This window comes from Anas acuta, chromosome 12, assembly GCF_963932015.1.
Source record: "Anas acuta chromosome 12, bAnaAcu1.1, whole genome shotgun sequence".
Taxonomy (NCBI): Eukaryota; Metazoa; Chordata; class Aves; order Anseriformes; family Anatidae; genus Anas; species Anas acuta.
Window position 1 is genome coordinate 16599558 of NC_088990.1, and position 26648 is coordinate 16626205.

At 40.6% G+C, this 26648-nt stretch overlaps 1 protein-coding gene across 8 annotated transcripts in view; it reads right to left on the reverse strand.

Moving 5' to 3' along the window:
* The window catches only part of ENTREP2 (endosomal transmembrane epsin interactor 2), a 136232-nt gene extending 109827 nt beyond the window's left edge, over positions 1–26405 (reverse strand). For 3 of the 8 annotated variants that reach the window (XM_068696030.1, XM_068696032.1, XM_068696029.1), the window contains exon 1: positions 24957–25457. In XM_068696030.1, the coding sequence (XP_068552131.1) occupies positions 24957–25187 (231 nt within the window). In that variant the 5' untranslated portion in view covers positions 25188–25457. Of the gene's footprint in view, positions 1–24956; positions 25459–26023; positions 26200–26351 lie in introns of those variants that run through there. The other 5 variants (XM_068696036.1, XM_068696034.1, XM_068696033.1 and 2 more) reach the window with 3 other exon arrangements.
* Between the last annotated feature and the right edge of the window lie 243 nt (positions 26406–26648).

Genomic DNA, 26648 nt, shown 5'->3' on the forward strand with positions numbered 1-26648 from the left:
CCACAACACAAGTAAGATTGTGTCAAGGCACTAGACTTGGGAGAGGTCAGTCTTGATGAAGCACCTGACTGAGTGCTGGTGGACCATTAAGAAATGTAACACACCTCAACAGTGCACAGCCACTCTCAAAGCTCCAGCCATCGCCCGGCCGTTCGCACTGCTTGCAGGTGGTTGAGCTGCTGCTGAGGATGGACAGCACCTGCTGAGAGCCCTGCTACCCTGAGCCAGCCACGCAAACGCTGTGTTTATCAGTCATTGCTGCAAGATAACCCCAGATAACGAGAACAGTGTGTCAATGACCACACAAAATACACTTTTGCCAAAAAGATTTTGGAGAGAGATTTTTTTAAGGAGAGCTGGGATACACAGAAACAGGGAATTGTAATTGAAATTCAATTTGACCTCGAAGATGGTACAGACACCTTCAATTAATCACGGCTTCTGTTTCATGAATTACTCCTTAAAGAAGCAGCAGAAACTGAAAATTAAAAATATCACAGGGCTGTTGGGAACAGAAGACAATGATACCCAGTATTCAGTCACTACTAATGTCAGTCAGGGAGAGGGAAGAATGGAAAGAACCCGTTTAGTTTTAGCAACTCTCAATAAATTCTAGTAAAAAAAACAAAACAAAAAAACACTCTTCTAGAATGACACTATTTTTGTTTCCCAAGGTAGAAAAAACGTATTCTCAGCCATTTTTGAATTTCAGCATTCAAAGGAACTTTTGCCTGTATCTTCTCATCCCACTTTCTTCACAATTTTCTTTCTGCTCTCTGCGAAAGTGTTCTCAGACAGCAGAGATACTCTGCAACAACACACAGTATGAAACTTTGTTGTGACTTTGCACTGGCAAAACCAGTATCACATACTATAATGCTATATACCCTTCTACATAGGGTTAAAGCAGTGAGACAATTAATAACTAAAGGCATCACAAACTACTGGATGGTCTAACGACATGAAGAAAAGACGAGACAGTATCAAAAGGAGAAAATACAAAAGAAAAAATGTAAAGGACTTATTTTTTCCCCAGTTAGTAGGCTTTCCCCTTCTGAAAAGCAAAAACCTTTGTCACTGAACTAGGTCACCTCACCTTCCCATGCTTCAGGCTCTCTGCAAATTAAGACGGTTCTCTGCTAAGGCACTGTAACGCTGCAAAATTTAATGAACTTGTAATAACTTTTAAAGTGCTTTGAGTACCTAACACCAAATGTCAATCTGCTTTTACTATGTAATAATAAACAAGCTCTGCTGTATTTCTGAAACAGCTTCAAAAAAAAAAAAAAGAAAAAAGGATACCTTTATAGATTAATTCGTGATCCCAACAATAGTTATCTAGAACTGTTCTTAATCTGTATCCCAACATCCCTCCATTAAGACTGGAAAAAAAAATGCTGGCATCAGAAGAACCCTCACTCATGTTCAAATGGGTTTTCAGTACCTTCCCACAATGCAAATTATTGCTAAGAATGATAGAAACCTTATTTAGCTCTACTAAACAGAGCCACTCATTGTTTTCCAGAGTACTGAAAACTGCAGGATAAACTTCAGTGGTTCTAGGCACAAGCATAGAAGCGTTGCACTATTTTGGACTCAGGAACCTGGCAGCTCTGTGGCAGCCCTAGTCTAATTCAAACCTACGTGATCAGACACAGATCCTGGTTATTGAAGTAAAATGGGAGGTAAAGACAGTCCCTAAGAAGCACCCACCAGAAAAAAATACCAGTCACCTAAGAATTTACCTTAAAAGCATAAGAGCTCCCATACTCTATCAAACTGGTATTCTGTCTTTGAAAGGCACACCTTGCGGCTTAACTTAAGGGCTTAACACACTTAACTTTCTTGTAAGAAACAAGAGTTGTTGCAATGATACTTTTCTCAACATTTTTTTTCCAATGACCTGCAGTATAAAATTATATTCACATCCTACTGTGTAATGCTTCTTTTCACCTCATCTGTAGACCCAAACAACTGTTACATTGACTAGTAATACTTTATACAAGTTACTTGAGCCGTGCATGGCTGTTAATGTCTCAAAAGTACTTGCATCATTGTACACCCCAGAAACACTTGTAATTCAACCACGGATGTCAGCAATGCAGCGCAAGAAATACCTTTGTTGGGCATGAAATGTATTCATTGAGCTTTGACACACTCCTCTCTTACAAAATCAAATGAGTTCATATTTTGGGACTCCTCTTTGCTTTACCTTGTATAGCTCGGTGGGACAGGAACAACTTTTTTGACACAGATTATGCAAATCTTACTGACGGCCAGCTCTGCAGGCAGGGTCACAACTCCTGTCAGCCATCCTGGCCAAGAACCACCAGCCACTCTGTCAGCGAGGGCCTGCCTGCCAGCCCCTGGCACGAATGCCCCCAGCAAGGGCTGGGAAGGCCCTGGAGGCAGCAACCCGTCTGCAGGGCCTCTCCCCAGCCCAGCCTCTCGGAGCTGTGCATCACAGCGTGGCATAACAAGTTCAAGAGCATTAACATCAATTACGTAAAACCCAACGGTATGGGGACAAACACTCCTCATGAATCTGGAGCTGAAAGGACTACCGACACTTCACAATTTGTTCCAGTTGCTCTCTTTTCATGCAAATTAATAATTATACGTCACACAGTGGCATATAATATACAGAACAGGGCCACTGAGACCAGAAATAGTTCTGTCTTTTTCCATTATGAAACCATTTTTACTCTAGGTTGCTTTTTTTTATTATTATTATTTATTTACATGTCTATTCTAGAAGCGATTTTCTTCCACCTCCCCTTTTTGTTTTCAGTCAAATCTGAGGTTAACTGAACAACACGTGAGAAAAAGAGAAACATATTTTATCTTTTCACTCTGTTTTACTGCAACACCTCAAAAACAACTTACTCTACAAATTCCAAGACAGCTTTATTAAAAATAGTACTGCCGAATATTATAATATTATTGATCATTTTATAGGTTCCTCACATCTGGATCACAGTAAGACTGCTGGAGAAGAAGCAAGACTGTTCCTTGTGTTCAATGCAAGAAGAGAGAGGCAGCACTCTCCTGTCTCCTCCCTCTGACCCACCAGACTTCTAATCATATGTCCTATCTTAACGAATATGGAAATCAGCAACAGTAGCAAAACAAAGCAGGTATCAGGACAGGAAGCATACAGCATCTCAATCAGCAGTGGTGTGTTTTTGTTTGTTTGTTATCCCCAAATACAAGAGTAAAAGTACCTAACTGCTTAAACAAGGAGCTCTGCAGTAGACAGAGACTCGGAAATGGGGCATGAAAATCATTGGGGCAATTGTGGTAAAGGTAGAAAACCTATGAGCCTGGCACATGCAGTTGTCCTAAATATCCAATTCTGCAGATGCGTTAAGAATGACTCATTAATCTCGACTTGCAGAATTGCACAGACTTTAAAAGAAATGTCATTAAACATTGTGACCCAATTTTTAAAAGATCGTTAAAAGTAAAAGCAACATCTTAACTATTAAAAATAGAAAAGAAAAAAATAAATCAGAAACTGTCCCATCCAGGTGTGTTGGTTTTCTTTTGGTGCAAATACTGCAAAGCTGACTTACTTCACTGTCTTCAACATTAAGCAACTTCAAAATGTGCCTACTCCACCTTTCAGAAAAGCTGGATTTCTTGTTTTCAGCAAATCACAAAAACTTTACTAGTCATTTTGGTATCAAATCCTATTCAAATTGTCAAAGATTGTGTGATTGACTGAAGACCTTGGTGACATGCAACCTGGTTCAGAATCTGCTGCCTAGGCTTAAGAGTTTGGAAAGCAACAGACAAGCTTAATCATTCTGAATCATACACATTAAATGCACAAAGCACTATTTTCCTACCCAACACATATTTACTAAAGCAAATAATGTTCAAATTGTGGTTCTCTCTTAAACCAGGGTATATCAAAGCTGCAAGCTGACGTGCATGAATCATTTCTGCTTTACAGTACCTTAAGTCTGAGCCAAATAATTCAAAAGAGCTTGTTGAAAAACACAACTTAATTTGGCAGTAAACTTTCAAGGCTGCGCGCATCTCAATATCAGATTAGCTGAGTTGTAACAAATTCATTTGTTTTGCTTTACTTGCTAGATTATAAAAAAAGCATATTCTGGAAATAAAATTTATTTAAAATAAATACTGGAAATGTCAAAATTCAGCTAGACTGTAGAAGGAATACTAACATATGTGTTACCTCAATTTTAGTGAGTCCCCTAATTTTTCATTCTGGATGACTATAGTTTTAATTTTAAGGGCGAATCTGAACAGTTCAGATATACATCTTGGGAAAACCAATGTAAACTACCAGTAGTCGATACTCAGTACACAATAACTGGAAGCACATACTGTATTTGAACTTTGTTTCAATGTTATTGCTAGTAATAATACTTCAAGCATTATAAATATAGCCAGATAAGAAGAAGGGCAGTTTCCTAAAGCTACTTAAGCATTTCCTTAATTATAATGAAATGCTGTAAGCTGCAAGCTAGGGTGTCTGCTGCATATTCTAAGGGTCATTGGTTCACCAGTTATATTAGCAACACAGAAACTCATGAGACACTAGGAGCTAACCTCCCCTTTGAAAGGTTCATAACAACACATACCAGAAATCAGAAGTAGACTAAGAGACTATATTTTCCATATCTCAAGTTTTCTGAATGGCCCAGTGTAAAACAGAAAAACCATCAATACCACCACACCCTTAACACTGTTAATTTCTGAAGTGAAATAGTTTGAAACGGGCAAAATCCATTTCTTACTGCAGAAGACACTAAACTACATGCAGAGTTCTTCTAAACCGGAATGTCTATCCCCTAGTCAGGCAAAACTCTGAGGAAATGTTTAGCTTTCAAGCCATTTTCAAGCCATTTCAAATAGTAAGGAGGAAAACAAGAAAAACACTTATTCCCAGAGCTACACAGCTATGGAAAGAGCAGGAAAGCAGGAAAAACATCGGAGTGGCAAGGGGGGGGGCAGGGATCAACTGTGCTAATATGGAAAAAATATAAACGCCAGGTATTTTCAAAATACTATCGCATTCACTATTTTCACTAAGTAATCCATAACAAATACATAATGACCAAGTCAAAGAAGTTCTAAAGCATATCCTACTTTTATTCTTAATCTTTCACAGAAGTTAAACTAAATATGTTGTTCATGTTTCACGTAAACTCATACCTCTTCTCATACCTGGTCTTTACGTTTGCTTCCCTGTCATTTATTTAATGCTCAGGAAACCAAACCATTAACTTGGAACTATATTATTTAGTTGCATATTAGAGCTCACATCTCTGTGGAAATTTTATTTTCATGAGCACATATTATTTTAACAGACATGGAGAGTCTGTTCACATGAGGAGGTGTTGCTCGGAACCACAGGAATCTTTCCCTGAACAGCAATTCTGTACAAATCAAAGCTGTAATTATTAAGCGGAGCCTTTCATTCCTAAAGTTTAAAAGAAGGCAAGGTAATTTGTTATAAGTAAAATTCAACACAATTTGTGAACAGCACCGAGACACCAATAAAATAAATCCAAATTTGACTTACAGCATAGTGTCTTTTAATTGGAACGCATGATGTTGTGTTTGTAAGACCTAGAGAATACTGTCCCTCACAGAGGAAAATCCAAAACTACTCATTTCCAACATTCCCCTCAAACTGTGCAAATAGTTCTGAAACCACTGACAACAGTTTGTGTTCTGCCCCCCTCAGTCCTGGATGCCCATTACAAGCTGGCTTTTAAAGTCCTGGATTTCAGGAATGCAGATGGCATCAGCAGGCTGTGGAACATCATCTTGATCCAGTCCAAGGTTTTCTGTTTTTCAAGAAATCCCACGAACATTATCTACAGTCTCCTGAACAACGTTAACATAGCTACCTCATCTTAAACTCAAATTTTAGAGCGTTGTCACTGGGGACAAAATTTCAGCTCAGAAATAGAACTTCACAATTTTCTGATTCATTCATTGCTAATACATTAGTAATGCAGCAGAACAGCTCCTTCTGCTCAGTCATATGCCAAAGCACTCTTCTCACCACAGGTACCAGCATGTAACTTTCAGGCAGCCAGAACAATTAACATATAGCTTCATAGGCTGCAGTTTAATTTGCTAACTTGATTTTATTTCAAACATAAAAAGCAAATGTCAAAAAATAATCATCAGCCACAGCAGTTATGACTTTTCTCGAATTACTAATCCTCTTGCTTTCCCCAGCTACGTGGCGCTTTCTGGCACAGTTCCAATAGGCAGGCTTTTTGCTAAATGGAGTGCGTCTCTTGAGTCCCTTTGGTTTACTCCTACCAGAAGAAAAATCAATATATATATTAAAAAAAAAAAAAGAAGAAAAAAACAACAACAACAAGAAGCCAGGTGGGAGGGCAGAGGTAGCCAGCTGCCATTCCCAATGAGAAGGCTTCACCCAAGCAGGCTGTCAACAGTCAGAGAAAGCAACAGGAAAAGCTGGGGAGAAAAGCTGCACAGCATTTTAGTGGTCTGAGGCAGAAGAGAGTTTAGAAGTACGATCCTCTTGGTTTGGGCAAAGAGGAAGGAGGTCCAAGAGATTTAAGTCAAACTGAGAGGAAGGACAGAAGTTGAATAAGTAGGGCTGTAGCTAACTGGAGCTAGAAGACGCTACTGGAAAAGGAGTTCTCTGAGAGCTAGAACATCAGAAGAGGCTGACTGAGGGACAGAAAATCCTGATGCTTTGGATACCTGCAGGCTCCAGGTATCAGGGACAGTGAGGTCAGGAGATGGAGATCATCGCTGTTTGTCCCCGACCCTAAGAAAGATCCTAGGGGACTGACTACCTTGCCTCTTCCTCCCTCCTACCTACAACAGCTTCAAAGATATCTCTTGGGCCACTCCACAATGTCCTTGCCCCCGCTTTCAGGGGCATGGTAGGCTCAGAGTACTACATCGGGAGCTGGTGGGTCTCATACTGATACTTCAGCACCTGCAAGACATTCTGCAAGTACCCAACAACTAGAACAACTTCAAAATTTATTTAAATGGGAGGCTTAACGTTGTACGATCTCGCTTCATACATAAAATGTTTTATTCTCATTTGGCTGAGGGAAGGGAACTGTTAAATAGCTTTGTCTTCCAAGCATCTTAGGACAGTTTGTTAAAAAAAATAAAATAAAAATCCTTCAAACATGCCACAGGCTCAAGTACCCTATTCATTCTCCAAAAATATCTTAAACTACTATTAAAAATAGCATTATTAATCAGCAACCGTACAAATTCTTATAACTACTTCTTCAAGGTATGGTTTTTAACGTGTTTTGTGCTGAAAAGGACACTGACAAGAAATGAAAGAGAACATCTCAAATGTTAAGTCAACAAGCAAACATTAACCTTTCCATACTTGCTGCCTGAACCACACCATACTCAAGAGATCCCTCTGACCCCAGAATAATCACCTTCAGGCTTCAAGTGCCTTGAGAGCCCAGCACAGCTCCTACAATAACCTCTACCCCTGCAGCAACCTTCCCTTTTACTTATAAATGTGTCCCTTACTGCAGCTTAGTACTCGGATCCCTCGAGCTTTTAATTCTCACAACATGAGTTTTGCTGTTTACACGGTACACACCATGTCCAAGCCATAACTACTACTTTCATCGCATTCAGTGTTCTTTTTCAACTGTTAAAACACTAAAGCCTACTCCACATTTTAAAGTAAAAATTGCTATCATTAACATTGACTTGCAATACCAGCTACACCTGTGTGTACAAACATAGGCAGCACCGGTGTGCTATGCAGAAACGTCTGCAGTCGTTTTCCTCCATACCCAACAGCCTCTCACCCTCTTCTTGCAACACCCAAACACTGACCACAAAAATAATCAATTTCCTCCTCAGATACTATCAACAAATCAGTCCATAAAGCAAAATAAATGCATGTAAGGTTCAGAAGCAGGACAGTACACAAACTATAGCTACTATTTTCTCTGTCAAAAAGAGGCTATGCCTGCTTGGCTATGCCTCAAATATTTTCCGTCTAGCTTACAAACTTAGCTGAAAAATACAGGCAAAAATAACATACTTTTTTAACGTATTGATCTAACTATAAGACAATATATATTTTTGTGGCACAATTCTCCAGAACACCATATGAAAACACTCAATTCTGACCTTTTGCTATATTTTTCATATCAGTTTTTACTATGGTGACCTCTGTTTTGAAAATCTTACTTTCAACATAGAAAATTAGATATTGTAGAAGTACCAAAATATAAAAAAGGAGTAGCTCAATCCTCAATCAAACGATTAATTATAATTACAATCACAGGATATTTAAATTTCAGCTAAGATAATCAGCAATGCTCCCGTTATTTGCTGGCACTCGCGTCCTCTCTGCTTCCACCTGGGAGAACTCAGGGTGACCGTGCAAAGCCAGAGACTGCTTGCAGGAATCCACTGTGTAACCAACAGACTAAGGTAGCTGCAGTTTTTAACTTACCCATAATATTTTTAAAAGTTTTTTTTTTTTTTTTCCTTCTGAAAGGATACACACACAAAGAGAACAGTGAGTAGTACAGTTACTGATTTAAAACAAATCTTTCAGGGGTGATCTCTCCTGTAATGTCAGAATCCTGTTATGTTTTCTGTTAGGATGCAGATTACACATTGCACGACAAAGAATTTGATCATCTTGGGACAGAATCTAAATAAATGTTAGGTGCAGGAGGAGAAGATTTTTCTTTTCTCTCTCTCTTTTTTTTTTTTTCCTAAATAAGTTCACCAAGCTAACAAGAACAGTGAACAAAGATGTGAAAAAGTGACCTGGACACACAGCAACAGCAGGCCTCTCAGTCCGACTTGGGAAGCACAATGCAGGCTGCTGCCTTATAAAGGAAATGTTTCTGTTCCTGTATTTAGCTGAGCCACCCAGCAGAGGAGCTGATACACAATAGTATTTATGCTGAAATCAACTCAGAAAGACATTCTTACATCCTTGCTTCCTCAGGAAATGAAAATCATGTCTCATTACATAAAAAATGAGGTTGCGCTGATTGACTCAGAAGTATTTCCTACAAGATGCGCCAAGGCAACATCACTCCTATCAATGCACGTAGATTAACAAACACTCCGAAATTCTTTTTGCTTTTCAGATAACTCACAAGATGAAAGCTTTGTTTTCAGAAACCAATTATTGAGCAGATAAAAGACTGAAAATTAGAACGAGTTTTATTTCCTCTCCACAAGTTACCACGTAAAGACCAAATATTAACTGCCTTACAGCAAACGTGTTACTTCTACAGTCAGCTTCTGCTTTTGAGCTTCGTGATCTGAGACCTTACCAGTCTTTGCAGACCAAAGAGATTGCATTGGGAAATGTTCCTCAGAACATTCTATGGAGCAAGCTGTGTTCTTACTGCATGGTGTTTCCCACAGAATCACTGGCAGAACTCCACAGAAACGGGATTATGTCTTCAGAACACTGCTGTCAGTTTACATCTAAATCACAGAATCACAGAATTTCTAGGTTGGAAGAGACCTCAAGATCATCGAGTCCAACCTCTGACCTAACGCTAACAGTCCCCACTAAACCATATCCCTAAGCTCTACAGCTAAACGTCTTTTGAAGACTTCCAGGGATGGTGACTCCACCACCTCCCTGGGCAGCCTGTTCCAGTGTCTAACAACCCTTTCAGTAAAGAAGTTCTTCCTAATATCCAACCTAAACCTCCCCTGGTGCTTAAGCCCATTCCCCCTTGTCCTGTCACCAGGCACATGGGAGAACAGGCCAACCCCCACCTCGCTACAGCCTCCTTTAAGGTATCTGTAGAGAGCGATAAGGTCACCCCTGAGCCTCCTCTTCTCCAGGCTGAACAAGCCCAGCTCCTTCAGCCGCTCCTCGTAGGACTTGTTCTCCAGGCCCCTCACCAGCTTCGTCGCCCTTCTCTGGACCCGCTCAAGCACCTCGATGACCTTCTTGTAGCGAGGGGCCCAAAACTGAACACAGTACTCGAGGTGCAGCCTCACCAGAGCCGAGTACAGGGGGACGATCACTTCCCTAGCCCTGCTGGCCACACTGCTTCTTATACAAGCCAGGATGCCGTTGGCCTTCTTGGCCACCTGAGCACACTGCTGGCTCATATTCAGCCGACTGTCCACCAATACTCCCAGGTCCTTCTCCGCCTGGCAGCTCTCCAACCACTCATCTCCCAGCCTGTAGCTCTGCTTGGGGTTATTGCGCCCCAGGTGCAGGACCCGGCACTTGGCCTTGTTGAACTTCATGCAGTTGACCTCAGCCCATCCAGATCCTCCTGCAGAGCCTTCCTACCCTCGAGCAGATCGACACACGCACCTAACTTGGTGTCATCTGCAAACTCACTGAGGGTGCACTCAATGCCCTCATCCAGATCTTTGATGAAGATATTAAAGAGGACCGGCCCCAGCACCGAGCCCTGGGGAACGCCACCAGTGACCGGCCTCCAACTGGACTTGACTCCATTTACCACGACTCTTTGGGCCCGGCTATCCAGCCAGTTTCTAACCCAACGAAGCGTGCGCCAGTTGAGAGCCAAGCCAGTTTCTTGACGAGAAGCAAATCAAAAGCAAAACAGCAAACAACTGTAAAACTTAGGTGTCACAGACTAAGTCTAGTTGATAGGCCATTAACCAAGCTCCTGTAAAGGACTTTGGTGTCACTTGACTGTTTTAAACAGACTTGGTATTTTACTCCTGATCTCAATTGCTTCATGTGGTATTCCAAGGACTTGACAAATCACTTCTAAATTCCGTTGTAAAGTCTTTACAGTCCAGCACCAGATGAATAACATGGTGTTTGTAAAGCATTTCAGAAAGCTCAAAATATAACATTATTGATGGCATATTAAAACAATCCCTGAGTGACAGTAGCAAAATATTAACTTAATGAAAGGAACAGAAGCCTTTGTTTCTGTGATCTGCTACCCCTAGGCTGGATTTGCAAACTATTCTTTTTTTTTTTTTGGCATGACAATATTCAACTCCATCTGTCAAAAAAACCCACCAAACCCACTCACAAGGTGCCACACCAGTTTCAGCAGGGCACAGGCACCAGAGATATGTTTTAAAAAGCGACATCTTCCAACAAAAAAATTATTCTGGTGGCACATGGTGCCAAATCAGGCCCACATGTTTCAGTATGCGATGCACTGCGCTCCAGGATCCATGATTTCTTGTTATCCCACTGATCGTAAACTCATATAAAAAGTTAATTGCTTTAAAATGTCTTGCTGAAAAATGACAGAGACAGTTAAAAGCCAGTATCTGGTACTGCCTGTGCACAAGAAATCCATCCTCACTTAATTTCGTGTTCCCATATCGGAGTTGCTTTCCTCTCTGCTTAAGTTAGTCTTGCTTCCCGAAAGAAAGATTATAAATACTCAGAAAATCAATCTTTGTGATAAAGATTGCAGCTACCACATGCATTGTACAGCTTCTAAACCCTACAACCTGCCGCACTGCTATTTTGACATGCACAAGATTTTGAACTTGGTAGTTAACTTCCTACCTAGCAGTTTTCAACGAGGAGGACAAAATGTACCAATCCAGGCTGGCAGATACTCAAAGGAAAAGCAGCTTGCAATATTCTTAAATATTTTTTCATCTATCCACCAGTTCTGTAGGCAGTAACAGAATGACTTGAGCCGGGACTGAAAAGCTCAGTTACTTGATTTACACCTTGGGTAAGCCAAAGAAACCCAGTCTTTTTCTACCTCATGATCTCCAAGAGTCCGTCAGTGAGGGAAGCTTTATTTCTTAAATCAAACAGTTAAAAAGCATCCATCTAAAAAGCTACCAACGCCCTGCTACAACTCTTCCTTTTAACAAAGACGTTCTCTTATAGATAGATAGGTTCCCTACCAACATTATTGCACTGTTCTGTCATTTCACTGGCAACAGCAGCCTCCATATAGACATCCTTGAGACCTAAGCAGCATGCATTTCAAGTACAAATAATTGTGAAAAACCTCCCGCTCTTTCAATGTCACTGTCACTCTTTATTACTTTCAGCTCTCACTACACAGAAGAAAGTCACTTTCTTGATTTAATGTTCCCCAAATATGCAGCCTCTCAATACTTTTTTTTTTTTTTTTCCTAACTGATCACCAATCCTTACTTCTTTGCAGTGTGTAGGAAGTACTCTTATACTTTTAACAGTAAAGAGCTGTTACAGCCTGAGCTATAGCTAAGCCTTCGTACCGAGCATTTTAATGAGTCAGTCTGTACAGGACATCACATTTAGTGCTTTATTAGAATTCAGCATCAATATTTGAAAACTAAAAACGTGCTTTTTTTTTTTTCTCCCATGCATTGAGTCATCCTTCAGAGAGGCAAGTGAACTGTCTTCCTGTACGCTGTTATGGTTTGCCAGTTTTTAAGCAACCAAGCCCACAAGCCCACCTCCACCTTCCAAAGGACAAACCACCAACTTTTCAAATTTTAACTTTAGTTGCAATTTCCTCCTAAGTCTAGTATTTTTTCAAGCAGATGAAGAAAATAAGATTGAACAGTGAAAGGAGATCACAATTAATTCTCCTATTCTGAAATTTCAACCTGTGTTTTTCTGTATCCTGAAAATCACAAACTATACGTGTGTATGCAAATATATACATGTACATGTACGTATACACACATTTGTAATACTGCTTATCCTTTAGCAAAAGCCTGTAGTTTATTCTCTACTGCACACCAAATACCTTTAACATCAAAACAAAGGGCTTTTGACTAGAAAAATATTAAATAAAGTCATTTTCTGCTACAGGTTAAGTCACATACAAGTTGAGTTGCACAGTTCCAGCTTCAAATTCGTAAAGTTGTTTAGAAGTATTATACAAACAGGAGAGAGAGAGAGAGTCCTTTTCTCCAGGCACAGGTATAGTAATTACTCACAGGAACAACAACAAAAAAACAGAACCAGAAGACACATACAAGTGTTCATAACTAGCAAATCTGCAGCCACGAAGCATCCCACCTACCTGTTACCAGAAGTCCTTCCAATGACAGCTGTTCCACGTTTTGCTGAGGGCAGCTCTAATGAGCTGCAGACAGCACAACTCCTAGAGGGCTGCAAGAGGCTCACGTACAGACTGAGCCAGAAATACAAAGCTGGCTAAAACTAAAAAGGGACATGAAAGGTTTGTTCCAGCATCACAAAGAGAAAATATTAGTCCATTAGGTAACAGGAAAGTTCCTTCCATGAAAGCTCACTAGCCTTTTTTTTTTTTAATATTAAAAACATCTTGGCTTTTTCCGTATATGACAGGTATGACCAGATATTTAATACAATTAACAGACCCAGGGTAGGAATGTGAATCAGAAAACAGCAAGAATACTGAGGTGAGTCATTCGAAGCAGGGCCCACGGGAATTCACAGAACACAAAGAAGTGGCACAAACAACATCCAAATGACTACCTACCAGCTAACGGTTTAAAGAAAAAAAAAAAAACAACAACAAAAAAGCAAACCTATGTGAGATCAGTATAGTACAGCCTGCTAAAACACAACACTCGTAAGAACAGTGTTTACACTGACAAGTAGTGTGGGCCAACAGGACCAGAGCAACCAGGTGCTGCTGAGAAGCACCTCAGAGTAAAGAATTTCTTCCTAATACGTAATCTAAATTTCCCCTCTTTTAGTTTAAAGCTGTTACTCTTTGTCCGACCACTACACCCTCCAAAACACAGGGCCCCTCCCCAGCTTTCCCGCAGCCCCATTTAGGCACTGAAGGCCACTATAAGGTCTAGCTGGAGCCTTCTCTTCTCCAGGCTGAATGACCCCAGCTCCCTCAGCCTGTCTTCAGAGCAGAGGGGCTCCAGCCCCTTGATCATTCTGAAGCCTCAGCAAAAAAACTCTCCCAAGCTAGGGCATCAGATTGTATTAAATATGCCCAGCTACTATACAGGAAATCCAGGTTCTAGTCCAAAGGTGGCATAATACCTAGAAAGTATGATTTATACGTAACAGTAGACAGACATGGTTTTGTTTACATCAGGTTAAAGGCTAGTGGAAGTTTTCTTGTAGGTTATAAAAAAAATAAAAATTGCTTGCTTTGTGTCCACCAAGGTTGAGTCAAAAAATCAGGCTTAACTTGCAGCAAAGATTTAAACTAGGATATACAGAGGGAGCATATGAGATTGCTATTAGCACAGATATAGGTAAGCTTTTTCAGCACTTCACTAACAGTTTACAAAGTTTGCTTTATTCCAAAAATTTAGGAATACCTCAACTGCACTCGTGAGGGATGCTGGAGTTATAGATGGATCTCACAGTAAAGACAGAACACATGAGCTGTTAAAGTGCATTCCAGGTCTATATTTCTACAACTTTATGCTTTCTGTCATAAAAATGTATTCAATTCTTGATGTTTTACTTACATGTACAGAATGTGTATCTGTATTTGTAATATTAAATTTCCTTTCAAAATTGTTTATTTCAAGAACACACACACAGATTTTTCAGACACTATTACTAAGAAATTTTGCTTAGAAAACCTTGCCATTCTCAGAATGCAATTTACTGCTCCTTTAGTACCTGTAAGCAGTTCTGCTTGCGCACTTACAGTGAATACGTCACAAGGAAGGTTTCTCTGTACTCCCTATCTCCAAGTACCACAAGGATTCACTTAGGTATTTATGCTTATAACACCCCTTCCCTAAATCCTGTCTTACATCGATGCCTACTGTTAAAGGGTTCTGGTCTCTCCGGTTTCTTTACCAGCTAATTTGCAGGTAAAACCCAACGTAGGCCTAGAAGTCAAAATGTGCCTATCAATGAATCTCTAAATATAGAAAGACTATTGAAGGACCAGCTGGCATTTAAAAACGATGAAAGCCAAGCCTGTTCTTTGGCATCAGCACTAGCTGGTGTTGCTAAGCTACTGCTGCTGCCCAGACAGTTATACACCATCAGGTTAATTCGCACAGGCCAGTGGTCTGAAGACAGGAGGAAAAAAAAAAAAAAAAGGAAGAAAAACACACTCAACATGCCTTTTATACCAGTAAACCTCAGATTTCACCATCTGCAGCTATGAAGGGTAGTACAGCTTGTGTCCATGACCAAACAACATACACATCATGAAGAAACTAGCTTTTACTGTTCTTTTAGTGTCCATATTACTTCCACTTATGCTGTTAATTTACATTTGTTTGGGTTTGGTGTAATGTAATTATAATGTCAATAAGATGTTTAATGCTATCTACATGTACTTTTCCCCCATCCTTGATGCATTAATTTAGATTTTTATCAAATGAAAACGTTGATAAAAACAAGGAGATTCTGCTTCTGTGGGCTAGTTGAGGCTAGCAACTGGAAAAAATCTATCAGCAAATTTGTATATCTATTTTTTGGACAGTTAAAGCTACAGCCCATGTGAATAATGTTATTTAGTACGCAATCGCTGTTTAAAAATTCTCTTATGCGCTTCTGGCAGTTTGTATGATATTATATTAGCAGTCCTTTCATCACCGACAACACTTGTGATTTGCTTCCAAATGTGAGCCTGCATTTACACTTTAAAAAGTAACCTCGCTAGCCCACATAGCACCAGTATACTCTTGAACAAACAAGTTGTTTAAAACTTGGAGAAGAGAGAGCCAAAAAAATTGGTTATCACAAGCATCTTCTCTATGCTGCTTTTTCACTGGCTTCATTTCATTTTTATTTAGGACATCACTTCTATGCCCTCAGAAAAGTGTGCCACTTGCACATCAGCCTTTTATCTCTGCTGATGCATAAAGAGACAAAGCTACTGGTAAAAGCCAATTCTGATATCTAAAGAATCACTTTCTTCTTGTCAACACTCATTGGCAGAATGAACTTCATGACTAACGTTTCTTGCCGTTCTCATATAACTAAGCTAGAATCCTTGTTAAGATCAATCACAAGGTTAATGCTTTGGGGGGTTGTTTTTCTTTGTGTTGAGAATACAACTGGTAAAAAACTATGCATGAAACATATTTGACTATTTGATAGCAAGCAATGGTTAAGAATTATCATGTTAAATTCTACAGAGATTTTTCTTTGATCAACATTTTCAGTGAAGGAGCTAAATGATAAAAAGAAGAGCAATGGAAAGGATCAGAGATCCACATATAATGATAAAAAGACTGCAGGTGTTTAATTTACTGACAGAAGGGACATTCAGTAGCTGCCTTCAAGTATACAGGCAGTTGTTGTGAAATAATAAAGCATATTCCAATGTCCACTGAGAACAGAAGAAGAAATAATGGGGTTTAATGGTACAAAGGGATGCTTCTAGAAATAAGTAAATGGTTTTCAAAACAGGGATAGTTAACAACTGGAACAGACTATTAACAACAGCAAATAATAATAAAAAAAAAAAAAGTACCTGCCCAGACTGGTCAGAACAAATGTGATGCTAATCTGAGGAAGAGTAACATAACAGATCAAGAAGTCAACAACCACAGGCAAAGATACCAAGGATGACTTCAAAAGGCTTATGCACAGGACAAGAGCTAGAAGCTCAGGCAACTTGAGAAAAGCAGCAATGAACTGCTCCTGGCTTCTCAACACGGGCACTGGGGACTGCTACAATCATCGATGAGAAAGCCAAAAAATGGGATATTCTTCCATAATGAAGAAAAAGCATTCCCTCTAACCCTTTTCCCTGAAAATTTAACCTCCAATTTGTAGAGAAAAATAGCATGAGCAGTCCACTTTTAAAAGATCAGCTGTTAGCTTACGTAGTTTTAGTAACCTCCAATAAATAAATGACTGTGCAGAAACTATTTTTAAATTTCAGAAGGTTACTTCTATATAACTTACAATTCCCCACAGGATTATAAACAGCAAAACTATACATCTACTAATGCTATGATTATAATCCTAGGTTTGAATGAGAATATTCCTTGCATTATCTGTTAATACTTTCCCTAAGCTTTACTTTATAACTGAAATAAATAAATTCACTGTCTCTGTAACATCTTAGTTATTCTTAAAATATACTGAGAGGTTAGACTAGAAAAAGTTTTCCTGTATCAGACAAAGAAAGTGAAGAACTCATGGCTATGATGATTATTACAGCTCCCTCAGCACATCTGTACAACCTTGTTATCCAACGGTACAGCCTATTTATGGCTTTGTAAAACAACAGATCACCACTTCTCAGATGTTGAAATACAGAAGGAACAGGTTACAGAAGGAGCACATTTCTTCAGCAAGTACTTTTGGGACTAAGGAGGTGTGATCCTGTCTGAGAAGGTACGGATTCTCATCTTCCCATTCCTGAGGCATTTCAAATAGCAGCTGGGGGAACAAATATTTCTTCCAGATAACTGATAGAAGCATCCTTTAACAGACACCAAATATGCTCATTTTAACACTAAAAATACATTGGATGGTTTGGCACTGAAATTAACAAAAAGTTGATGACTGCTTCTGAGAGATCCACTTTCTAAAACAGCTGCATCAGGTATCTTTTTCTGATGGAGACCCTCCCTCTTTTCTAGTGTGCAAGCCTACCTTTTCTTTTTCAGCCTATTTCTTGGTAGTTTAATTAGAAAATCATGGCATCCTTTTTTCAAAGCTACATTGGTAAAATTAGAAATTCACTATCCATCTTCTTCAGGCTGATCTCCAGGAAAAAAAAATAATGAAAAAAATACTTCATACAAAGCATCATTTTATGTATTTATACCACCAAACCTCTTATTTCCACAAGAGCCTACTGATTATATTAATCATTGTGCATTATTGTTAAGCTGCAGGCTCCTCGTGGGCATTTAACAAACATAATTACAGTGACTGTTGAATTCTCTGCTTCCTGGAAGCAGAACACTTCACAGAGCATCATACTATTTTTTCACTATTAGACTTTCACATCTTATTCACCTTTAGCACTTTCTTTGGCATGCATGATGGTAGTCAGAACTTCACATCCATCTGCTTCCATTTTTTGTAGGATTGCCTATAAAGTAGGAGCCGATATAACTCTTAAAACACAGAACCAGTGTCTGGTTGCTCTTAAATCACACAAGGTTAACAAGATGCGTGGTTGAACATCTGCTTTCTAACACGTAAGAACTCACGCTTACTGCACCTGGTGACTTTGTTAGATGCTGCTGGTATTTCTGACCGCTTTCGTCAGCTGACTGCTTGCTTGAGAATTAAGTTACTGGCCAAATGATTTTAAAAGTCTCAGTGTTTCTATACCATTTCACCCAGAATCCTTCTGCAAAAAAACATGCTCTTTATTATTGGTCCAAACTACCTTCTTAAAACTCTGGAGAAGGATTACATCAACAACAGCCCAAAATACTTTTGTCTGAAAGACTTAATTCTGAAGCACTGACAGTACAGGCAAAGAAGGCATTCTTTGGTTTAAATCCTTTAATGTTATACCGTTAACATGCTGAAGCAAGATACCAGAAGTATTCCCAGACGTCTCTAAATTATGGAAATGTAACTTAAAAATTTGTCTCAAATTAAAAAAAAAAAAATCTCAATTTTTTACTGAAATGGGCTAGAGCCCAAGTTCTCAAAAAGTGGCCTAAATGGGCTAATTTTTTTTAGAATTCAGACTATAACAGATTACTGCATTTTAGTACAGCATTCAATTTGGCATCAGATTCTTTTTTCTGATTACAGTACAGTGGGTACAAAGAAATACATTGTTTAGGGTCTCTCATACATTTCCTAACTATGAACAAAAAAATCAAGTAATTCCTATTTTCCAGGGCCTCTAGATTCAACCAGATGTAGACATTTTTAGATGGGAAAACTCCATTCTTCACAGACCTGTCTATTTTCATGGGTGTTATTTAAATCATAGCAGTTGTGGATGAAGGGAAGAAATTGCCAGAACACCAAAAAAATAACCACCCCCACCACCCCCAAAATAAGAATATCATTTCTTACAGGAACATTAGAGATTAAAAAGTAACCGTCTTTCTCAGTCTGACTCCTCTTTTGCCCATTACTACTTATCTTTGATTTTCAAAATTGGTTAATTAACCAGACAATTCAAGATAATTACTTGTGTACTTTTGGAACCAAAACAGCTGATCCAGAGAAAATGTCAAGTTAACCTCAAACAATTCATTCCGTAAGGGAAGCTTTTAAATTGTCAGGACATGAGAGGGAACTGTCAAGTGGAAGGACACGTACAGTGCATCGAGTGCTGAATACTAGTTCCATAAGCAAAGATGTACTGCTTCTATGGTTCAATGGTAGAGAATGGCTTTGCTCTCTTGTTCCAATTACCTTACATTCACAAACAAATGAAGGATATGCTGGAACACTGTAGACAGTCCTCATCTAGAGCTGACAGGCATTGTCACTGGGGATTTCTTTTCCTAATAGCTGGATCGATATTTAGGCTTTCAGACATTTTCTTCACAGTAAGTTAGGTGAAGGAAAATAAGCACACAATGTAGGTTAGGGAACATGAGAACACAGTCTTTGGTAGACATCAAAATGGCATCTTGATGTTGATTTTACTTATCATCTGTATAAACTTTTATCGTTTGTACTGTCACTACTGCTTTTACAGTAAAGGTTCCTCTCCATTCAAAGGACAATTATTACATACTAACAGAAGTTAGTCTGTCAAATCACAGTGAGTTCTTTAAGAGCTCAAAGGAAAAACTGCACTGACTATTTATACTACTTAGGTAGCCAAGAACATATTTACCGAATAAGCATGAACTTCAGAAATAGACACTAATAATTTTAATATTATTGCTAGTTACTGCATACTGTAATAATATTTCACGGGAACCCAAAATACTGTCTGATGGTGAAGCTTCATTTCAAATCCATGACTTACCTGATTTCATGAGGAAGGTGGAAAAAATGTAAGGAAACTAATTAATTTTTAAATGACTTCCTATAGGCCCAGATTAATCCCCGTTATAGAAATTGAAATAAGGCAAGAGGTATGGCTTTCAACTACTCTTCTAAAAGCCTAATTCTCTTCTGCCAAAACAAACATGAAGGACTGGGCATATGAAGGACTTCAGCCTGTACATTAATCTTAATCCTACCTCCCACAGCAACATTAGTGATGTCCTTCTGAAAGGACAGCCATTCCTGGTACACTTCCAACCTTCCTGCTTAAGAAGCAACATGGAAAAGATGTCAACACTTGAACCAACCTGCACAATGTTATCTGGGAAAGGAAGCACACCAGCCATCCCATCTGGCCTCTCCCCCAGTCCCCACTCCTCTCTCCAGGTACCATGCAGCAGGCTCTGTGGTAGCAGTGTCATTGACGTGTCAGAGACACCATGTGATACAGATCTAAGGGAACTCCTACATGCACACAGTGATAATGAGGACTCATGGGCATGAGCTTGTTATTTTATAGGCATTTCTTCATTTTTATTGTGCTTTCTAGCTTGTTCTACTTTTAAAATGTTATTTAAAGCACGAAAATAATGTATACCATTTAGATTCTTTTAAATAACCATGCAATCCCCAAAACAACTTTTTTCAAGCATCCTTTACAACCAAATATTTGTGGCTACAACTCTGAGAAATACTCTTCTTTGACGCCCCCTTTTGTTCTTGACTTGTAATTAAAATGTATTTCACATGAAAGAGTACCTATTAAAAATTACTGTAAAACAAACAAAAAAATAATCAAATTAACACACTTTGAGTTAATATTGGTCTTTCAGAAAGTAATTGTGAAGGCAGAAAGGAGTACAGAGGCATCCATTTGGGTTAAGAGAGAAGCTGACCAATGCATATTCCTGATTCTTATCATTTACAAGATACAACCTTTCAGAAACTAAATACGTTCTCAGCTGCCAGGCTTCTGTAGAAGCAAACAAATGGAAACAGTTACTTTTCATGTGGGGATCCCATATATTCATTAGGAGTTCACTAAATATATTTTGGCTTTTCGATAACAAACACCAAAATTGAAGCTTCCCACAGAATATTTAAGTGGCCTTTCACCATGAGGAAAAATGCAGAGTTAAGGCAGCAGCTTGGCAGTCAGGATCACCTGAGAAGTGCCTTTGCTTTCTTCACCCCTCACATTCCTTAAATGCTCCTCACCTAGCTATATAGCTGCATTTCATTTTTATAATCTCATTTTTCACAAATTTTCTGAAAGGTATTGGAATGAGCCCCTGGAAAGATGAGGAGATGAAGTTAGTTTGAACCACCGCTACTTTTGGTACACAATAAAACCACTTTCTTCCAGCGTTATTTTCAGAATAACAAAGCAGCCAGCATGCTGCCCAGATGTTCAAAGTGCTAGTTTAGAGTGTGTCCTAGAATGTTCTGGATGGTTGTTTACAGAGTCAGAATCTGAAAACCTCCTACTTTAGTAGTTGACCAACAAATGCTTTCACTGCTGTAACATTCAATTTAACTTTTATGCTAGAACAACAATCAGTGCAATGCATAATGTGGACATAAGTATTTGTGTTTATCACTGATAAAGTTACTCTGCCCATTGGCTGTGTAGCATCAATGCTCAAATAATACATTTAATTTTGATCTTTCTTTTAACTAAAAGGTAGTCTTTTTATTGGAGGCCAAGTACAATAATCTTTTTTAAAAAATGTGAAAATAATGAATACAGATAAATAAAAACAAGTTTATTTTGTGAAGAGTGAATGTGACATTGAAGCTACATGTCCATTATCCCTCAGCATCTCTGGATAAAACACATTCAATGTAGAAGTACCTGTTTTTTACCTCACCCAACAACAAATCCTGAAATCCTCAGACTAAGCAACACTCCTTTCTGCTGTAAACAGTAGCAAAACCAATCTCATAAACAAATTGTATCCTCACATTAATATCGTTTTGTTGAGACAGACTCTTGATAGGTGGCAGGATTAACAGAATGGTACAATGAGGATACTGCTTGCTTACTGTGTTACACACGGTGATGGCGTTAGAAAGGATGGAAGTTCATACTTAAAACCGAAAGCAAACTTATATACTTTTATTTTATAAATTAGACATTAAGTTCAGGCTTGTAGCTATAGCTACAACTATGTGCTTAAATCAAAGTGTTGTCAAAAATCAGGACTCCAAAAGTTACTGTTCTGTTTACCTCCTCCAAGCAAAAAAAAAAAAAAAATACCCGTGCCTGGAAGCACTTAAATAAGTTTCTAATTTTTCTCTAGATACAATAAAAATCAACCCTGAATTTGTTAAAACATTGTAATTTTTTTAAATCAGTCTATCTAAGAACATCGCATCACAAGTGATGTTCGAGTAATTCAGAGCAGTGTTTCTAATTTACCACAATTTATTCTGCAATATATCACATTTTTTTTAAACTCAAAATCATCACACGAACTAAAGAAACATGATTAACTTTATTTCTATATGCAAACGCCACTCACACACAGCAACTAGTTTAACCCTTTGATGCACTGTATAGCAACTCCAACAACTTTAGGGCTTTTTGTTTAAGAAGTACACCATATTTATACAGTTAAGTTAGAAAAAATCAAGTTTTGGGAGAGGGAAAGAGAGGGAGTTGCAAATAGAATTCTCCACTTTATTTTTATATAAATACACTACTGAAATCATTATCCCTATTTTCAGACAGCTCATCCTTTAAAGAGCCCTATTATCTCTTTTGTCCTTTGATTCCAAAAGGCACAGGAGCAAGCAGAAAAATGAATTGAGAAAGAACAGCCAATTAAGCATGATAATTCACAACTCGTTTCTTCAATAACTTGCAACATACAACTAAAATAGAGATGCACTAAGTTCAGCAGGTACGAATGACTGGATAATTGACCTTGAAAATTCCCACTTCAGCTAAGCTACTTATCTCTTCCAAACTTTCACAGTAAACTCTAAGCGTTCCACATGGCTACACAACATACTCAGAAGCAACAAAAGCTGATTTGCCTCCTGAAACAAATATTGCTGGCTTCTGTGGATCTGCTGTTTTCCAGTGCACTGAAGATGAGAAATCTCAAGGTTTGTCCTGGCCCAAGAGTCCTCAGGAGCTTCCCAGTAGCCATTTCACTGTGAATAGTTCAAAGAACAGCGAAGGAAACCCTTGCCTTCTTGTTAATTGTTTCCTTTTTCAGCTGTCCAATGTGCTACCGTTTCCATTTGGATATGGAACAACATTTTCATCCAGAAACATACTTTTTCAAAGCCCTGCCTCACCATGAACTCCAGAGAACGTACACCGAACGTACCCCAAGTTCCATATTCCTTGTGATTAACAGTGCTCATCATCTCCTCTCATATGCCAACACCACAGGTTTAACAGGCACCTAGCAACAGGTTTTAACAGTGTCATTAAATCGTTTTTTTTTCCCCATCATATCTTATTGTTGTGATATACAAATCAAGAACACCCAGACAAATTAATAATGATCAATAACCTACAGAGAACACCTTGCAGTTTTTCAGACTATTATGAAGGCACGCCCATGAGAGCCCAACACAGGCATTTATCTAGCCCATGTTGCCTACCCAACAGAAGGATGTGCATTTCTAATGAGTAAAAACAACAGTGTGTCACACACACCTCCAGAAAGAGTTTAAGATTGCTACTTGACCATCAAACAACTCAATTATTTGTTTCTAATGGGAAAAATGAAAGCAGTTTGAAGGGAGTGAACATTTATGCCTGGCAACAGGCAAACAGGAAAAGGACTTTTACATTAGTATTTACTGCTCTCTCAAGTTACCTACCTCATCCTTAGTTATTTCTCTGGCTATATTTTCCAGAGGGTACCTTAATGCCTTCACTCTTCCCCAGTGAATATTCTTCATTTGTAAGCATTACCACAGTTAATTTCTGTTAAACTCACTAAATACCTTGGAAGGATATTAGAAAATGCTGTGTAAAGGAATAAGCCTCCAAAAGTTCTTTGGGGCACACCATATTTTAAAACAACTGTGTTATTACCTTATCTCTTGGGACTGAGAGAAAAAAAGTGGTTAGAAGAAAAGTATTGCTCTTCTCTCTTATCTGATAATTTGATCTGTAAGGCAGAATTGTATATAAAAATGGTAAGTTTCCAATTAAGGAAATATGGCTTTCCAGCAGTCTTCCACTACGTCCCCTTACTTTTTGTGCCTTCCACCAATCCCCACCACACACATCCATGAATCATGGCTTTCTTCTCTATTACTTTTGCTGAGCAAATAACAATCATAAAATCAAATTGGGAAACGTACTTCTCTATGGTTTATATAGCAAAGAGAAAAGCAGAAGGTATCCAAAATTGCAAGATGAGGACGGCGTACCTCACAGCATACTGATAGCCCCCAAAAGTCTCTTCTCACAAACATTACACAATCAAGGGAAAACAAACTACTCTCAAACAAGCTGTGCTTGCAGGAGCACACCATCAGTTGTGCACACTCCGGCTGGGTCTGTTGAGATAAGAAACCAGATCTACCCCAGCTCTGCTGTTTTATTAGCACATTAATATGTAAGAATTGGATCCTTAATTCACACCTCACCGTGACAAACAGCTGCTCACAGAAATCCCCACTCAGAAGAATGTGGTTACTACAGTATCAAGGCTACTAATAAGAACTGGGGTTTCTTCTCAAAATTACCGAAGATCATAGAAAAACCGAGAAAAATACCTACACAATTAATCCAGAACTACTCTTCTGTTTTGAAGCACCTGAAAAAAGATAAGTAACGTGCTGCGTGTGAACGCACTAGGCAGGTATTTCTGAAATCGCACCATTTCTGCCACACGCTCCGAAGCGCATAACCCAAATCACTTATCCGACACTTGGGGTTTCTAACGAGCGCTCGAGAAGCTGAAAGCACTCCAGCTGTTGGAAGAACTGCAGAGAGATCCTCGAGGCCAATTAAGCGCTTTGGTTGCGTCCCGTGAGGTGACCCTTCCCCGGCAGCTCCCGGGGCCGGCCGCCTGCCCCTCACCAGCCGCCCCCTGTCCTCGCCACCCCTTTGTGGCAGCAACTTCCCCGCGCCCCCCGGGGCGATGCGGGGACCCGCTCGGGGACTCACCGAGAAGCCGGCCCAGAAGGGGCAGGAGTGGCGGACGCGGGCCGAGGTGGTGAGCGCCAGGGCGGCGAAGCTGACGGCCACGATGAGGCAGCCGAGCGCCATCTGCGTGACCCCCAGGGCCAGCATGGCCCGCGAGCGGGCGCGGTGCTGCCGCAGGCGGGACAGGCTCCGGGACAGCGCCGCGGGGCTCAGCGAGCGCGCCCCGCCGGGGGGCCCCGCCGGCACCGGCATCCTCCGGGGGGCCCCTCACGGCGAGGCCGCCCGGCGCCGCCTCCCGCCGCCCCCCGCCCGGCAGCCGCGGCTCATGGAGGAGGAGCTGCCCCGGGCAGCGGGGAGACCCCCGCGGGCACGGCCCTGCCCTGCCCTGCCCGGCCGGAGAGGGGCGGCCGCCGCCTCCGCCACCTCCTCTCCTCCTCCTCCTCCTCCTCCTCCGCCGCCCGCAGCCGCCGGGGAGGGGGAGCCCGAGCCCCGCGCTCCGTCCCGCTCCGCCCGGGGAGGGAGGGGAAGGGAGGCGAGGCCGGGCAGCGGGGGGAGGGCTGCCGGCGGCCAATGGCGGCGGCAGGCAGCGGGCGGGGGGCGAGGCCCGGGCCCCCGGTACCCGGCGGCGAGAGGCGGCGGCGAGAGGCAGCGGCGGGCGGGGGGCGAAGCGGTGCGGCTGCTGCTGTGAGGCGGCAGCGGGCACCGGAGCGGGCAGCGGGCACGGGGAATGGCCCGGCCCTGCCCGGCCCCCCCGGGGCACCGCCAGGTGCTCCCCGCGCCTCAGCAGCGGCACAGGCGGGCAGCGGCTCGGGGGGCAGCGCAGAGCGAGGCCTAGCCCCGAAAATAAACAAAAAAACACCCCCACCAGCACAGCCGTACACGGGGGACTACTTGTACTACCCCAGGTAGTAAAATGCTGACAGGAGCAGCATTGTTCTGTACAGCAGTGAGGATCCCCACCCTGCACACCTGTAATACTGGGGTACTCAGACACAAAAACTGCAAACGCCACAGCTAAATAAGACTTGCATGTCTGTTCATGACGCCCTTGCTCTTGTCTTTCAGTAAGTGTTCATTGCATGAAGTACCTTGTTTCTTGAAGAGGCAGCGGGGAAGCACACTTTGACAACAGCTCCGAAGGTTATGTCCCCTGTTTTATCATAACATTCCAGTATTTTGCTCTAACAGAAAAACAAAGCTTGCTGCTTTCAAGTTAAATCACTCCCTGTGCCACAAAACCAGCAGGTAGAGCAGATGATACTGCTAACATCCCCAACGGGGGTAGAACACTGCTCCAGCACATGTGTAAGGAGCATTTTAATCACTTCCTAAAAGCACCTGACGAAACTCCACATGGAAGACAGGTGTTTTGTTACAACTTCTAACGCAGAATAGTACTGAATTAATAGTACTTACACACTCAAAAGAAGAGTTAGCATAGAATGTCTTAGTTTTTCAGTCAGGGCACGAGCAGAACGGGAGCTGGTTGGAGCAGAATGGGAGCATACCAACATTTCTGCCCATCAATATGCCTGACTGGGCTGCAGACTCTCAGGTGGGAGTGCTACATCACACCTGAACGCTCAGGTAAAACAGGTAAAATAGAGAAAAAGATGAACGTTGATAGATCACCCTGCATTTTGGTGTGTACCAACTCACACTAATTACAAAAACAGTACACAATTAGACCTGTTTTCTGTCCAACATTGGAAA